Raw genomic sequence first — 15,701 nt, forward strand, 5'->3', positions numbered from 1 at the left:
GTGGTAAGAGAAAAACGGCACACAGATACCTTCATTTCGTAGACATGAAAGTAAGCATGGCAGTACTCACCGGGACTGCAGGAGAGCTGCCGCGGTGCAGGAGATGGGACCCAGCTCACGGTGTTGGGACCGAGGGTGCTGTTGGCAAGCGATGCTGTGATCCTGGGGGCTGGTTTGTGCTGCTTCTGTGTACACAGCCACGTCCTGTTTCATCCCTGCAGAGGAAGAAAGAAATAACAGCCATGGAGCTTTCCCTCCTAGTCACAAGAGACTGCATTCTTCAAGTGAAAATCATGCATTATTGAGATCATCACGAAAATACAGCTCACTCTGGGCTGCAGCACCCTGGCTATACCACGCAAGAGATATGACAGGCAAAATGCTATTCTGGGATATTTGATCAAATCTTTAGTATAGCAAAATCAGATTGCTAGTTCCTGCACATTTCACCTGAAAAAGGTTTCCCTGTTGCACTGCTCAAGTGAGGCAGGAGCTGAACTGTGGCCTTTGCAGGACATGGGGTTTATGGCTAATACCCAAATAATGCCTCAAGAGCTCTGCCCGGCACACAGACCTTCCTGGCTAGCACTGTACAAACATAAAACAAAAAGATGTCCCTGCCCTGTAGTAAGGTCTGTACCTCAGCTGCAGACCAACAGGCTGCCATGCTAAGACAAACTTGATGATCTATTTAATAGGGGAGAACAGGCTTTGCCTTCAGGGCAGGGTTACTGCCCATGAAACCAGGTTGTGTCTTGAGACACTCCAGGTCCGAATCCTTTCCCTGTCTACTAAAAATAGGAACGGTATCACTTCTATTCTGCAAACCCCAAGGATTTTCCATACACCTAAACTACGTTTCTTTGCTGGCTGTGGCACATCCCTGCATGATTTCTTCTCATGCCAAGGACTGGACCTGCTGGGGACAGTGAGGAGAAACATTCTGTCTCTGATCAGTGCTATAGATTGGAAAATAATTGAAGACAAACTGCTTCAGCATCCCACACAACGTAACCCAGATCCTAAGTCTGTGTAACCCATTCTTGCCATCCCCTCAGTAAGGGCACACGAGTGAAGAATAACCTTTCTGAAACAAACACTGGACCCTCCTTTGGGGAGGAACCGGCTGCGTTTGTATCAACGTCAGGAGATCTGTTAGTGACTGAGCCTAGGAGAGGACCTGGCCATAGTTATGTTAAAAACAAAATACTTTTTCCCCTGTACGGTATCAAGGTGGAAATCCTCTCCTGGTAGCAGCAGAAGCTACTGGTGAGCTGAAACTATTTGGAACGAATCCAAACTACAGATCCAGTATTAAAGATACATATGTATATCTACCTTAAAAGCTCCCCAGCAAACTGCTTGCAGGGTATTTTGTAAGTTGCCTTTTGCGCCTGAAAATTAGTGGGCTACCAAGTCAAAAGAAGAAACTCTCCACCCTCAGCACACAGAGCCCAGAGGAAGTGGGAAGCCCAGCAAAGGTACAAGAATTTACTTGCCCCACAGAAGCCACAAAAACCAAGCGTTCCAAGACCACAGGGCTCTCCGCATATGCATGCAAAGACATATGGGAGAAGTAAGCGTGCTATCTTTGTATCTGTGGACCCAGCACCACCCAAAAGCTAAAACTTGTGATGGTTTCCTGCACTGCTTTTCCATTACCAGCAAAGCCAGAAATAGTCACCACCTCTGCCCCAAAATCAATAGAAGCGCTGTAGATATTACACAGCAGTCTATTTCAGCTCCCCATGAGATGCCAAAGCTATTCCTTGCCCCTTTAATAAGCCTGAGAAATCAGACTCGGCACAAGTAGCAGGGGGAGGAAAAACAGCCCTAATTTTTCAAGCTATATTTGGGCCTCAGTAGGTTTTTTCCACTCTGTCTTCCTCCCGTTCTGCAACAATGGCTGGTTCGTTTTCCCCGGGGATCCCTCTCCTCTAGATAATGATGAGCGATGCGGCAGAGGAGTCTTTTCCTATGCAGAGCTGAGGACTAGCGCTGTTGTGCCGTGACAGAGACCCCTTCTCCATCCTCTGCTGCAGCATCTCCATTCTTCAAGGGGCCTTTCCTGACTGGGAGGACATTGCCTGCAGGGACACAGCAGTATCACTGATAGAGCAGTGAAGGCAAGGCATCATCCAGAAGACAGTAGATGCTGTTGCCTGCCTTCAGTCTCTGCCAAGCAGAGGAACCACAAGCCTTTGGGAAAAGCTTCCAAACAATGACCTACACTTAGAAGATGACTAAGCTGAAATAGCTTCAGCGGTTTCTGTTTTCCAGCAACATCAAGGAGATACTACTGAAGTCAGGCTGGTGGCTCTCCTCCAGACGCAGCAAGATAGTATGCCTTTGCCTCATCACCATTCGCAGCGAATGCTAGCATTTATAAATAGATAGTACAGCGTCCGTGGCCTTTTAATAAGGGCTTAGAGAGAAAGTCTGTTTCAGAAATTGTGCAGCAGTTCCTGGGGGTAAGGGGAAGAGGGGTAACCAAACAAATCCTTAGTATTCTCCAGGCCAGCATCCTTAAAAGACTGTCGTATGGGCAAAGCAGGAGAGGGCTGAGATAGGATGAGGGGTTGGAAGCTGCAACACAGAAGTGAAGACAGAGAGCTCAGGCTCAAGATCCACTTTGCACAGCAGTAGAGATGGGGCCTAGCTAAGAAATTCAGATTCTTCTCACATTGAGATATTCAAGTTTTCGGGTCAGTGAGGATATATCTGTGCTAGCTGCACCCGCACTCCAAGCTGACCACTTAATACAGTGATAAACATCTGTTTGTGCTCCCCGCTCAGGGCTTAGCTGCCCGGGGCTTGGCACGCGCTAACGCACTCGGGCAGCTTTTGGATCAGAGTTGGCCTTATCCTGCCAGCTGGAAGCATGGTCCGAGTGTACTTCTGCCTGCAATATAGCGCATGCATATATTCTGAGGAGGAGGGTTAGACATGATTTCTCACCGCAGCACCCAGTAATATTTCCCTCAGCTTATCCACAAAGCTCTTCTGCCTATATTTAACTCCTCTTCAAGATCCAGCACTGTTGTTGCACCTCAGAATCGTACCGTGCCTAACTCAGAGGTGTTTGCTGCCCTGACCTCTGATGCTCTATCTGCAGTTGGGCAGTGAGCTCCTCACAGAGGAACGGTTCCTTGGGGCAAGCCCAGACCTTGTTGAGAACTCACCATGAACAAAATAAATAGTTATAAGAATCTGTAAACCTAGAAGGTCAGGTCTGAACGAGTAAGAGCAGGAGGCTGGAGAGGTTATCTGCTGCCAGAGGGCTGTGTCCACAGTGGCTGCTGCAAGGCTGCTGCCTCACGCTGTTGGACGGGGATCGACAGTGCTGTCCCCGGCACGGCTGATTCCCACCTCCCGCTCCCCTTGCCTGCCAGCGCTTCTCTGCATGGCATCTTCACCTGACCGAATAAGCCAGTAGCTTGGTCTCATCCTTGCACCCTAATTCCACCAGATAAGGGACCAACGCCAGGACCAACAGTGTGGTGTTTTTTTCGTCTTTAAACTGGTGCAAATCATATGATCTCGCAGAAGATGAGTTCTTTAGAAAAATGCAGATGACCTATTTTTGTTCCATTGGTAGAGGCACTTGGTGTTATTTTAACACCTATGAAACCCCTCTGAGATTTTATCCTAACTAGGTGCTAGTCAGGAAGCAACTTCTGACATATTTAAGGCACTGAAAAGTGCAAGCGAAGGCAACTACTTCTGTCAAAGTAAATGGCCATCTACATTAACTGACAACATTTTTTTTTTTTAATGACTAAGCAAACATAACCCATACAATGTAAGCGAATCAGCAGAGGGTCACTGCAGCTTCTCTAATTGCCTGTCAGAGTTTACTCCCGAGGGTCTTGGTCAAAGTCCTTGAACGTCTGGGCATAAGAGCTTTATTCAGAGGGACTGTCATTAGATAAGCCCCTTGAGGGAGAATGGGATCTATTATATCCCTGTGGCTACACTTAACAGGAAGCACTGGTGAGAATAAATTCCCACTGTAGATGGGAAACAGAATAGACAGCGCTGAAAAACGTAGAAACAACAACCCAGACTGAGCGTGCCATGTCCCTACCAGGGGATACAAGCTATTTTGTGCGTGGGAACCCTGAAAACTGCCCAGCGTGAGAGGCAGGGCTGTGCTCCAGCTTTCTACTGAAGCAACAGCTGATGCCACAAAGGTGCGTGAAAACTCTCTGTAGCCATTAGTTTCCAAACTTTGGTCCACAAGACCGTGGTAAGTAATGTGCAGCTGGTTCCCAGATGATGTTAGTGAGCATCCTGTGGCTGTGAGGAAGGTCCTGGCATTTTCCATGAGAATATTTGAGGGCTGACTGAGCCTCGCAGACCAAAGTTTGGGAACTGTTGTTCTGTGAAACTGTTTCTAGGGAAACAGAAAGCCTGTTGAGATGGCATTTGTCTCTTCATGCCTGTACATCACCTAGCAAGGTGCTCTCTAGGCAGCACTAAAATACAATGATAATGTAATAACATGACAACAGTAATTATCATCAGTTCCTGAAGACTACAGAAATGTCCTTACTGCAGCCTGAGCACACGAAGTCCAAAGCGTTCCCAAAGCCAACATCTTTCTATTTTTGGCAGGTCCTACTCAATTCTGAATACTACATCTTCCCCGTCCCTTCAAGCCTTCACTGACGGAGCTCTGGAAAGAAGACAGCAGGAAGACCAAGGACCCGGGGACGCGGGGCCACTCACTATCATCTGCCAGAATGTGCAGGTAGGGACCCACATATAAATCACACACAGTTCTAGTGGCAAGCTTCAAGCAACTGGGTTTTCCCCGACAACTTACCCTCTGGTCTCCTTTCACTGCCTGCATCAGAAGTTACAAGTTAAAAGTTCTCTACAAGCTTTTGAATGACACAATTAACCACAGGCACATCGCTGTCCCCAAACCTGCTCTTAGCATGGGGCGGCAGGGCCCCATCCTCTGCTCACTTTAGCAGTTTTATACCAGCATAAATTTACCGAGTTCAGAAGAGTTTCCTGTACCTGCATTTGCACTAGGGTAAAGCAAGAGGTGCCTGGTCCTGACTCCCGTTCATAAATCAGATCTCAGAAAAACCCTTGCACTTTCATGAAGGTCAAACATCCTGTAATTTTTCTTCCAGCCCCTGAGAATAACCAGCCAGCCAGGGCCTCAGAAACGCTGCCTGTTTGTCTGCAGACACGGGGAAAGGATGGATGTCGTTTTTGGGAAGTACTGGTTGTCCCAGTGTTTTGATGCCAAAGGTGAGTCAGCTCCTGTGGGTGTCTCAGGCTCCAGGCTTAGATGTAGAAAGGAAAGTGGCAACTGCCTGGGACAAAGCTTAGATGGAAGCTGTGGTTTCCTAACACGAAACGTTGCTTTGAACAGTTACGAGTGGCAGAGCACCTCAGCACAGAGCTCTGCGATGGTAGGGCTGCAGTCAGAAGCAGAAACATAAGCCAGGGAGTAAATACTACATTTGCTAATATTTGGGAAACTATTGCTTTTGGAAATGAAGTCATGATGTTAGTAGTCAGTGTCCAGTGCAAATATCTTCTACGATCGGGAAAACCTTTTGCACAGCTGGCTCTCAGTCCTAAATGAAAATAACACCACTACAGGTACAGTTCAGAGTGCCTTTTGGGGCATAAATTGGAGTTTGCAACCCAGTAGTATGCCTGAGTTTCAGACTATAGTTAACAGACTGTAACTTCAGGCTCTGTTAGCATTAGAGCTGATCGGAAATTTATCAAAAGTCTTTTTTCTATTCAAAAAATGCCAATATCTTGTAATCGTTGGAAAAAAGGATGATTTTACAACTAACTTCTGTCTACATTACATTTGAAGAGCTCTGACCTTTTAGCCTCCTGTAAAAGTGTAACATTTGAGGTTTCATTTGTTGTGGGATGAAAATTACTTTCCTTTGGGGCATTAAATCTGTCCTAAAGATGCCTTTAAAAACATTAGCAATGTTCTCTGCTGATTTTGAACTGACAATTTTGTCAGATTCCTGATAGTTCTACATGGCAAAAACTACTCGACAGCCAGGTCTAGGCAGCGCCTGCAAAAACTACTCGACAGCCAGGTCTAGGCAGCGCCTGCAAGGTGCGGACGTTGTGGTGAAGGAGGGTAGAAACAGGCGTGATGCTTTCTGCCTCTACTCTGATTGAGTAATTCCAGCAACTGCTTCTAACCTTTCCCTCACAGGAAGGTATATGCGCAGTAACCTGAATATGCCTCACAGCTTACCTCAAAGAAGCGGTGGTTTCAGGGATTATGAAAAAGACGCGCCAATCACCGTGCTGGGCTGTACTCAGGCAAGGCTTGTTGGTAAGTTGTCCTCAGCAGACAAGAGCTTGCCCAGGAAGCTTTGCTATCTTCCTCCCACACACCCAGCCAGAGAAGGAGAAAGTGCAAGGCAGAAAAAAAAATGAATTGGGTGCCCTAAACTAACGGGATTTAGACGTTTCAAGAACTTTTGCAAAGTCCCTTCACCTTCCCCAGCAAGCCCCCTCTTTCAAAGGAAACCTTGTCTCCTTCAGCTGCTGCGGCTGAAGAAAAGACAAAGCACAAAATCTAGGACATGGTATGAAATCAGAGCCATCAGCAGCGCGGTTGCAGAGCGTTCGCTACTGCCCTGTAAACGTGCCACACTGGAAAACGCTGTTATTACTAATGTTGGTGAGAAATGCAGCAGTGTGACAGTCACCTCATGCAAAATACGCTTTTTCCTTGACTTCTTGAAGTTTGACCTGCAGTCTGCTACACCAATATACTTTTATCAGCCTGTCTGGCTTTATGTTTATGTGGCAAAACCACAGTCCAAATTATTTCCAGTGTTCTCCCACCCACCCCATCCTTGTCCCTGACTTCTGAGCCTGTTGGTTTGTGTATAGACAGAAAATTATTTGGTAGTCAAAGAGCACATATTGAGCATTGTGATTAGCAGAGCCCAGCCCCTTAAAGACAGGAGCTTCAGAGAACAGTACTTAGCATTTTCTCAAATTCAAATCCTTTAGAGTACTTCGCGTTGGTCACATTCAAACTAGGGCAGCTAAAATTATACTTGCTTTTTAAACAAAAATAAATCACTGTACAACAGCAGGATGCTCAGACTCCCGGCCACATGGCATCAGGGTTCGCAATATGCACATAACAGAAGGCGAATCTGGGAGCAATCACAGCACACTTTGCTGGTATCATTAAATGGGTCCGAGTACGCAACTGCATACGTGACCCAGACACCATCAACCTGCCAGCGCGGCTGCGGCATGCCAGCCATCTGCAGGCAACCACTCCCCGCTGCAGCGGCACAGACTCGACCTTGACGATTGCCGGAGCCGTAATTCCTCTGATGACCTAAGCAAACTAGCAGCTTCCCCATGATGGAGGGTTGTTAGATGTGCCGCTCCTTCTAAATTACCCCACTTCTCTCAAGAGATTTATAGATCAGTTTGACATGGTTACAGCCATCATTAAACGTACGAAGTCAAGGTTAATAGCCCCTTCTTGCTCCCACTTCTTTGTCCTGCCTCTTCAAATACAACAAAAATATAACTCTTTCTTACTACAAGTCTGTGAAATGCTGAGCAGATTCCTGTTCTCATTTGGTTCCCTTAGGCATTGCAAGAATATTAACAACCCTAATAGTGGAGTTGATTCTTATCTCATTTCCAGTGATCTTCCACCTGTGTAATGAAATGGTAATTTATACTAGTGAAGAATCAAGCCAATTGAATTAAGTTGGGTTTGAGTTAAGTTGAATCATTCTGATTTACGGCTTATAAATGAAAGGAAATTAAATTCAAGCTCTCTACAATTTTTCTCAGCACACTGTTTGCTTTTTGGCTAAATCTAAGAGAAGGAAAAACTGAGCAAAAGCTGCTGTGATTTCTTTGCTTACTGGTTAAGTACCCAGATGCACGTGAAGCAACACACAGAGAAAAATGTATCCCGGTTCCACAGCTGGGCACATCACAGTGCCCAACACCGCCGAAATAAAATACGATGGGTACACATATTTCCCGAAATACAAGCAGTACAGCTGGGAAGCTGCTTTAGCTCCTTGCTGGGTGGCAGATACCCTGCACGCTGCTGTTGCTGTTACAATGCCATTTGTCTGGTTTTATTCACGGGTGTTGAAACTTGCTTGCAGGTGAAGCCTTGCTAGAAACTAATACCATTGTAGACTACATCTACAGCTCCCCATCCCTACGGTGTGTACAGACAGCACACAATATCCTGAAAGGTAAGAACCCAACAAGCAGGAAAGGCTGCATTCTCCTCACTTTCTGGGAAAAACACTGCCAACCAGATAAAAGGGAGCCTGGCGTGGGAGACCCAGGTAGATGGTAATTTGGGGTGAGGATTATTTCCATGGGCATTTACTTCCCATTAGCGCAACACTGTCTGTAAGGAGCCCTTTTTTAATTGCACAGCGTGACAAGTGCTTAGGCAAGCGGCGTGCTGGCCCTAACACCAGCTGCCGGTCAGGGTTGGGTTTATCGCCCCCCCCCCCGCAGAAGCCAGAGGTGCGTTCGGGATGGGTGGACACGTCCAGCTCAGCATGCCCTGAGCCCTTGCCTGCTCACGCTCCTGCAGGTGCTCGTTGCTGCGTGCTCCCACAGCAATTGCTACCACCAGGAAACTTGCTACCCCCAGTAAGAATAATTTACTGCAGCAACTGGGAAGGGAAATAGTGATAGAGGCAAGAGGTGCCCTGGCATTGGAAACAGTTGAAAAACAGCTCCAAAATACAGTGACGCCTAGGTTCAGTATATTGCATGTAGCTGCTGGCCAGAGTTTTACATTCCCTGGCATATCATATGCCAAGTACATATATTAAATACTTCATCTTTCATACCTACTACTAATCAACTGACTACTTAGAGAGAAAAAAAATAATTTACAAGCAAACTGAAGTATTAAAGCTGCAAAGTCTTGCTGCCTTCCTCCCCAGCTACTTTCTTTGATATCTGGTCTCCTTTCTCCGTTTTCCAGGTATGCAACAAGAGAATAACCTGAAAATTCGAATAGAGCCAGGCTTGTTTGAATGGACCAAGTGGGTCTCTGGGAACACATTACCTGCCTGGATACCCCCCGTGGATTTAGCTGCAGCTACTCTAAGTGTTGATACAACCTACAGGTAGCAGAAAGGGGGCTGAGAGGGTCTCGCATTGCTTTTTGGCTTTGTTTCTGAACAGTAACACTCTGCTGAGTTTTTAAATTTAAAGCAGTGACGGGAAGAGCTGCTGAGGCTCCCAGAATAAACTTAGAGCAGGCTCGAGGCTGCTGTGTTGAACATGACCTGAGAATGGCTTATTATAAACCAAATTTCCCAGATCACTGTCAAGGTCCAGCTATATTGCTGATCATGGAGGTCCTCTTTCCAGTACTCCTTCAATCCTGGGCATCTTTCGGGTGTCCAGGAAACCCTCAAAGTATTTTTGTTTGTTTTAACCCTTTTCCTAAAACTTAGGAGTTTGGGTTCAGCCAACAGAACTAGTTTTGCTGACTCGGTTCCCTGACCATCATGTTCATAGACTGAACCAGATCCTGGGCTCATTGACACCTGCCCTTCCCTTCCCCGGAGGAAAAAGTTTGTCTGTCTCTCTGTTATGATTAGCATGGTGATGGATCTTAATTGTAAATTTTGCATCACCCCGGGGAACATGTTTACATGTGCCAGGAATTCAGGGTCTCCTGTGACATCAAAATCCAGAGGTTTTCTGTCAAAGAGCTAAACCCTAAGCTTTTATCACTTCTCAGCAATTACATCTGAAAAGTTTTCAGTGGAAAAAATTGCAGGTTTCTGACTCAGGTTTTCATGGTATTCAACCCAAAAACAGTTGATAAAGCAATGAAACATCTGGTTAAAAAACATTTGAATGGCAAATGGATAAGCACCACTGATCTTTCCTCCCACTTTGCAGAAAAGGGAAACGCAAAGATAATTCACTCGGCTTTCAGGGGCCCTGACAGAGCCGCTCCAAAAGCGCAGAGCTGACCTTCGCAGAGCTCGGCATTTTTGCCAACCACCCCTGCGGCTGCACAGACCAGTCCTGGTGCCTGGTTAGGCTCCATATCCTGAACTCATGCCTTTGCTGCCAGCCTCTGCTGCTTTCCTTTTATCCAGCCACATGGCCATACCTCTGCGTTCCCAATACCATTGCCAGCAAACACCGCGGGGCTGCCGGGAGCAACCTGCAGCCTGAGTCTGGAGGGAAACTCAAGACTCTCTGCTCTGACTCCCCAGTGAAGCATCGCAGCCGTGGTGCCCTCCAGCCTAACACACAAATGCTTTTTACTGTAAGCTGCAGAGAGAAAGGCTAAAAAAAAACCAGCAGAAATAGTCATGTGGCAAAGAATAGACAAGATGATCTGTTCGGGCTTCCTACTCTCAAATTTATGATTCATTTATACAAGCCAGACTCAAAGAGCTCCCACAAAGAAGGAAACTTCAGAAAGGTCACACAGTTCCAGTTCTCCACTGCACCTCACTGCTGAAATATCTGTATCGCTATGACTTCCTGCAGAGACTAGCACTTTCTGTCTTAATGTGAGCCTGATCACCAGCTGAGCAATCTCAGATAAAAACAAAACATTTATAATACACACATAGTATACATACACAGGAGTTCCACCTACATGGGCTCGGTGACAAAGATTTTGTGGCTGGACTTTTGCGGTTTATGGTATCACCAGAAACGCTGGTGTTTTACGGTGTCCCAGTGCACCCATGTGTTTAAGAACCCTCAAGTGGAATAAGCAGTTGAAACATTAAAAATAAAAAAAAAAAAAAAGAAGGAAAACGTAAAGAAAAAAGAACTGATTTTTTTCATACCTAGTTATACCATAAACCACTTGCACTGCGTCCTTCCAGTCTGCAGCTAAAATTCCAGCACTCTGAGGGTATCTAAATAGAAGTCCTTACACTGTATTTATCCCTGAAAGGGCATCACGTGGCTAACACTCGGCAGAGCAGCTGGACCACAGGAGAGTCTCCGCTTCAGAAAATAGATGCCTTCTGGGAAGACCGTAACAAATATTCTCAGCACAAGAAAAGAGCCTGCTCTTGTGTGGTCAGCTGGTTAGGTGGGGGACTGGGAGACAGCCCTGCTGCTGCTCTCTGTCTCCTCTCACAAGGGTAATTCCTGTAGATGTATCAGATCACTGGATGGAGGGAAAAGTTACGTCTTTTCCTTGTACCACAGCACGGAAATACAGCCTTCTGCTTCCTATCCCTTGCTTCTCTGTGCACATCAACCTACTCCAGCTGAGTATTGGCCAGAGTCCTGCCAGGCAATTCACTGAAATGCCCTGGCCCGGGAGGAGGCCGGCTAATTCCAGACATTTCCCAGCAACGCAGCTTTACAGATGGCCAAAGCAGCAGTTTGCCTCTGCCCTTCACCATCAAAGCGTGAGCAGTGAAGAGAGCCAGCATCTGCCTTCTCCACACTCCGCGTTTCTCCCCGTACCTGCCCGGTCTCCTCAGGCAGACACAGATGTTGTCAGCCCACCCTCTAAGCTGGAAGCTGTGGTAGCACAGCGCAGCCCTCAGTCTGGCAAAGACGGCTTGGGCGGTGGCTTGTCACGCTGCTGTGACCACACAGCTCCCAGCCAGCGGAGCCGACCCGTCTGTCCGCAGGCGGCTGCGTCAACACCGTCCTTGTCCCGCTGTCCCTTCCTGCTCACCCACTCCTGCTGAGCACAGATTTTGTTCTCCTGCCACTCACCGACTTTATGTGGGTGGGTGAGCCCCGAAATCTGCTAATCAAAGGACACATGACTAAATAAACGCAAAGTGGCATCGTTATTGCTGGATGCCATTGCAAAAGTAACACAAGTATCGTCAGCATGTCGTGTGCTGCCTCCACTAACTGGTCCACATTAGAGGAAGCAGTTACCATTTTTCCCAGCTAACTGAAATATCGTCATGCAGGAATGGTAAACATCTCGGTCTGGAAGTTTAAAAATCATCATAGTGGTCTTGACAAAGCGCAGTTCTGGGGATCTGGGGAATTAGAAGAGTTAAAGAAACAGCTACTTTCAGATGAATTGTAACTTGCACTTAAAACTTTATCGCTTCTTCCAATTTACCATACTTGTTTTTCTGCTCACAGACCTCATATTCCTGTCAGCAAGTTAGTGGTTTCCGAATCTTATGATACATACATAAGTAGAAGCTACCAAGTGACAAAAGAAATCATCAGTGAATGTAAAGGCAAAGGTAAGCGCTACAGAGGGGGTGAAAAACAAGACAGGCTCTCCGGGGCGTGAATGCTGATATTCCCGACCAGTCTTTCCCTCTTCAAGGAGGTGAATCCCCATATCTGAGTCTCTCATCCCCTCTCCCAGAGACATTGGGAACTCCAGGTTCAACTGCATGTGTCAGAACTATGAGTTCGGATACACTCAGCTTATGAGAAAGGCCCATAAACTTTAGTAGCAGAAGTATTTTAGGAATCCCTACCCAATGCAAGCTATCTGTTTCTCAAGGGAATAAGCAAGCCATTTGCACTTTGCTGACTGTTGCCAGCATCAGATGGGGCATCTTCCATCCCCTATCTGAGCTACTCTTCTGAAATATATACCCATAAAGACAGTAGAACATTTCTCCAAACACAATATTGAAATAAAAAAATCTCTAGCTACTGTTTTTCATTCACAATATAGGAATAGGATGTTTCTAAGTTCTGGTGATTTCACTAATTTCATTTCACTGATCCGTCTCTACGTTCTAAACCTTTTATTTTAACAGTTTGCCCACAAACCTCGATAGCACAGTGTGACATTGGTTGTAAAGGATCTTGGAAATAGAAATCTAAAGCAATTGCTGTGGAAAACCAGCAACTGAAATTAAAGTGGTTGTTTTAATCAGAATTAATTTGGGGGTAAAAGAAAAGTATTTGTTTCACAAGAAGCTGAAATCTCACCGGAATTCTTGTTTTCTTCAGAAAGCCATTTTAAAACTAAGTAGCACTGAGTTAACCATTACCCTGAAAATTAAGAAATGCTCTAAACATGTTACTAAACCATGCTTTTTCCCCCATATACACATAGTTTAATGTGTTGTTATAATGATAAACTGAACCCATTTTGAAGATTTTAAATGGTTAGCTTGATCTTGGGCACCAGTCCCTAAAGCTGGCTTCATCCCGCTCCTCAGCCTGCATTCCTCACTTTATTTCAGGAAATAACATCCTGATAGTGGCACACGCGTCCTCCCTGGAGGCTTGTACCTGCCAGCTCCAAGGGCTCTCGCCGCAGAACTCCAAGGACTTTGTACAGATGGTCCGAAAGGTAATTACCACCAGCAAGCAGTAAAGCTCGCTGGCTTTACAATGAGAAAAGAAATCTGCAATCTGCTTAACCAGGCAGAGGACACTTTGTTCCTCCCGTCTGGTCGTTCTGCCCGTTACTGAGTTTCATCCATTTCAGAAGTCATGGGAGTAAAGCAGATTGGTTTAAGAGGCTTATCTTAACGTGTCGCTTCTGTAACATATAGCATGGGATCAGACGCCCACCTTCAAGTGGGCTCGCAGTGACTCTGCTTTATGCTTGTAGATACCAGGGCTGTACAGAGACTCCCACAGTGCCCTCCAGTCCCGAAAACACCCTAACCACAGCTAACAGGGCACTTCTGCCCTACACCACTTCCCCTTCTCATTTCACTCTAAAGAGCTTTTAATGGTCAGGGAAAAGGCCTGAAAATTATAATGGGGTCTTCTGCCTTCATTGCTTTACTCCCACCCTGGCTAAGGAGATGGCATTGTCCACTGCCAGCCTTGCAGACCCTTTCTGGGATATTCATAGCTGATACTTGATCTGAGGACACCTGAGCCAGAGTAGCGTCCATATTTCTCCTCCATAGCTGTGCTGGCCTTCAGAGTTTGGGACCACGTCACCCATCAGGACATCTTTGGTTTGAACTGGCCCATATTTAAACTACGTTACAAGGGTATAATCTGTCTTTCCCAGTGTTTTGGGACGTACAATGGCGCACAAAGTCTGGCTGTCACACCTGAGTCCTACAATCATCTTTTGAAAATGGACTTCGGGGAGAGGGAAGGAGAGAGAAGACAGTGAAATGCTTCAGTAGCACAGCGGGACTTCAGCCCTTAGGGGAGCTCCCTCCCTGCACAGCTCGATCCCTGCTCATTGCCTTTATTTCCATCTCTCTTCACACAGATTCCATACTTGGGGTTTTGTTCGTGCGAAGAACTGGGAGATACCGGTGTTTGGCAGCTCACGGACCCCCCCATCCTCCCTCTCACACACGGACCAACCGGAGGCTTTAACTGGAGAGAAACCTTACTGCAAGAATAGGCAAAGCTACATGAGCAAGGAAAACCCATGGCCTTTCTAAGCATTGGAGAATGTCTCTTCTTTCTTGTGTTTATTGACAGTGGAAAATAGTCATACTATGTTCAGTGGATCACACAAACAGCTGTTCTAGCCTATCTGTCACACAGCCACGGTGATGCAAAAATTCTCATACACAACTAGGCAAATACAAAAGGGAGTGATTTGAAGGAAAAAATATTAAAATACAGATTGAAGCTCTTGCACTGCAGGGAGTCTCTGTTTTGTCAGTAGCTCGGGTAGATTTTCCCACCTTGAATGGAGCTCTGATAACACCAGTAACTTTCACTGCCTTCTACATCGTGTTAGAAACAACTAGCACTGTGTAAAAGTCAAGCATTCAGGATGCTGGGGGGGTTTTTCACTACCATTTTTGCAAAGCATTAGCAGGCTTGTTCAGGAGCATGTGTTGAGACCCCCCTCACTCACAACCCCCAAATTCTCAGCACCTTCTATAAAGCGTATCACCACCAGCTGGAAATGAGAGTCCAGCATTGCCTCTGCAGGCAGCATCAGATTATTCCTCTCCTCTATTTGAGCACTGTGTTAGGGGTTGTGTTGGGCGTACCATGGATGCAAAGATCCGTGGATCCATGGATTGGATTCTGATCTGCATCAGAAGAAAATTCTGAATTTCACCTCAGTTACAGATGAAGTTTGCACATTCAAAAGACAACACCGTTGTGAACAAAGACTGGGAGCAGTTTCTTTTAAGTGGAGATGAAATAAGCCTTTTCCAACCAAACCTGAAGGATTTAGAAAGTTGCGGGGGGGGGGGGGGGGGGGGGGGGGGAATCCTTTATTTAAGTTATTGAAATCCACCCTTGTGCACAGACCCAGCCTAAAGTGTTTGTGTCATTTAAATTATCTTCAGAGGACCTTGAAAAAGGGTTTTCCCTTTTATACCGAGATTTTGTGCTGGTCTTTTACACAGTGGTGGCTTTCTGTCCCTTGTGAGCTTTCCGTCAGCCCTGGTGAGGTTCTGCAGTAAGCAGCTTTCTTCAGGAGGTAATGATGAAATCAAAAAGACACTGAAATTCAGCCTCTGCTGCATGCTTTGCTTCCTTTTCCTTAATTCCTAAGTGCCATCTGTCATAAAGACAAAGCAGAGCTGAAAAAACAATACACTTAAATTTAGGAGCAACACGCTTTGGCCTATTAAGATGCAATTTATCTGGTGGCAGAAGGGTTATGTTCTGGGGAGAAGGGGTTTCCATCTGTAGCTAAAATCTTTGAAATCACAAGAAGGGTCCTCTTAGTGCAACAGCCTGCAAGATCCCAATACCAGCTGCTTCACAGGAGAATGCAAAACACACCGCAGTGGGTAGTTTAT

At 46.1% G+C, this 15,701-nt stretch overlaps 1 protein-coding gene across 2 annotated transcripts in view; it reads left to right on the plus strand.

The window, feature by feature from the left end:
* UBASH3B (ubiquitin associated and SH3 domain containing B) overlaps positions 1-15,128 on the plus strand; it is a 72,309-nt gene extending 57,181 nt beyond the window's left edge. For both annotated transcript variants that reach the window (XM_076358387.1, XM_076358388.1), the window contains exons 7-14: positions 4,618-4,753; positions 5,148-5,268; positions 6,212-6,334; positions 8,160-8,252; positions 9,005-9,149; positions 12,127-12,233; positions 13,197-13,306; positions 14,195-15,128. In XM_076358387.1, the coding sequence (XP_076214502.1) occupies positions 4,618-4,753; positions 5,148-5,268; positions 6,212-6,334; positions 8,160-8,252; positions 9,005-9,149; positions 12,127-12,233; positions 13,197-13,306; positions 14,195-14,332 (973 nt within the window). In that variant the 3' untranslated portion in view covers positions 14,333-15,128. The remainder of the gene's footprint in view (positions 1-4,617; positions 4,754-5,147; positions 5,269-6,211; positions 6,335-8,159; positions 8,253-9,004; positions 9,150-12,126; positions 12,234-13,196; positions 13,307-14,194) is intronic.
* The last annotated feature ends 573 nt before the right edge of the window (positions 15,129-15,701 follow it).

This window comes from Aptenodytes patagonicus, chromosome 23 (assembly GCF_965638725.1).
Source record: "Aptenodytes patagonicus chromosome 23, bAptPat1.pri.cur, whole genome shotgun sequence".
Classification (NCBI taxonomy): domain Eukaryota; kingdom Metazoa; phylum Chordata; class Aves; order Sphenisciformes; family Spheniscidae; genus Aptenodytes; species Aptenodytes patagonicus.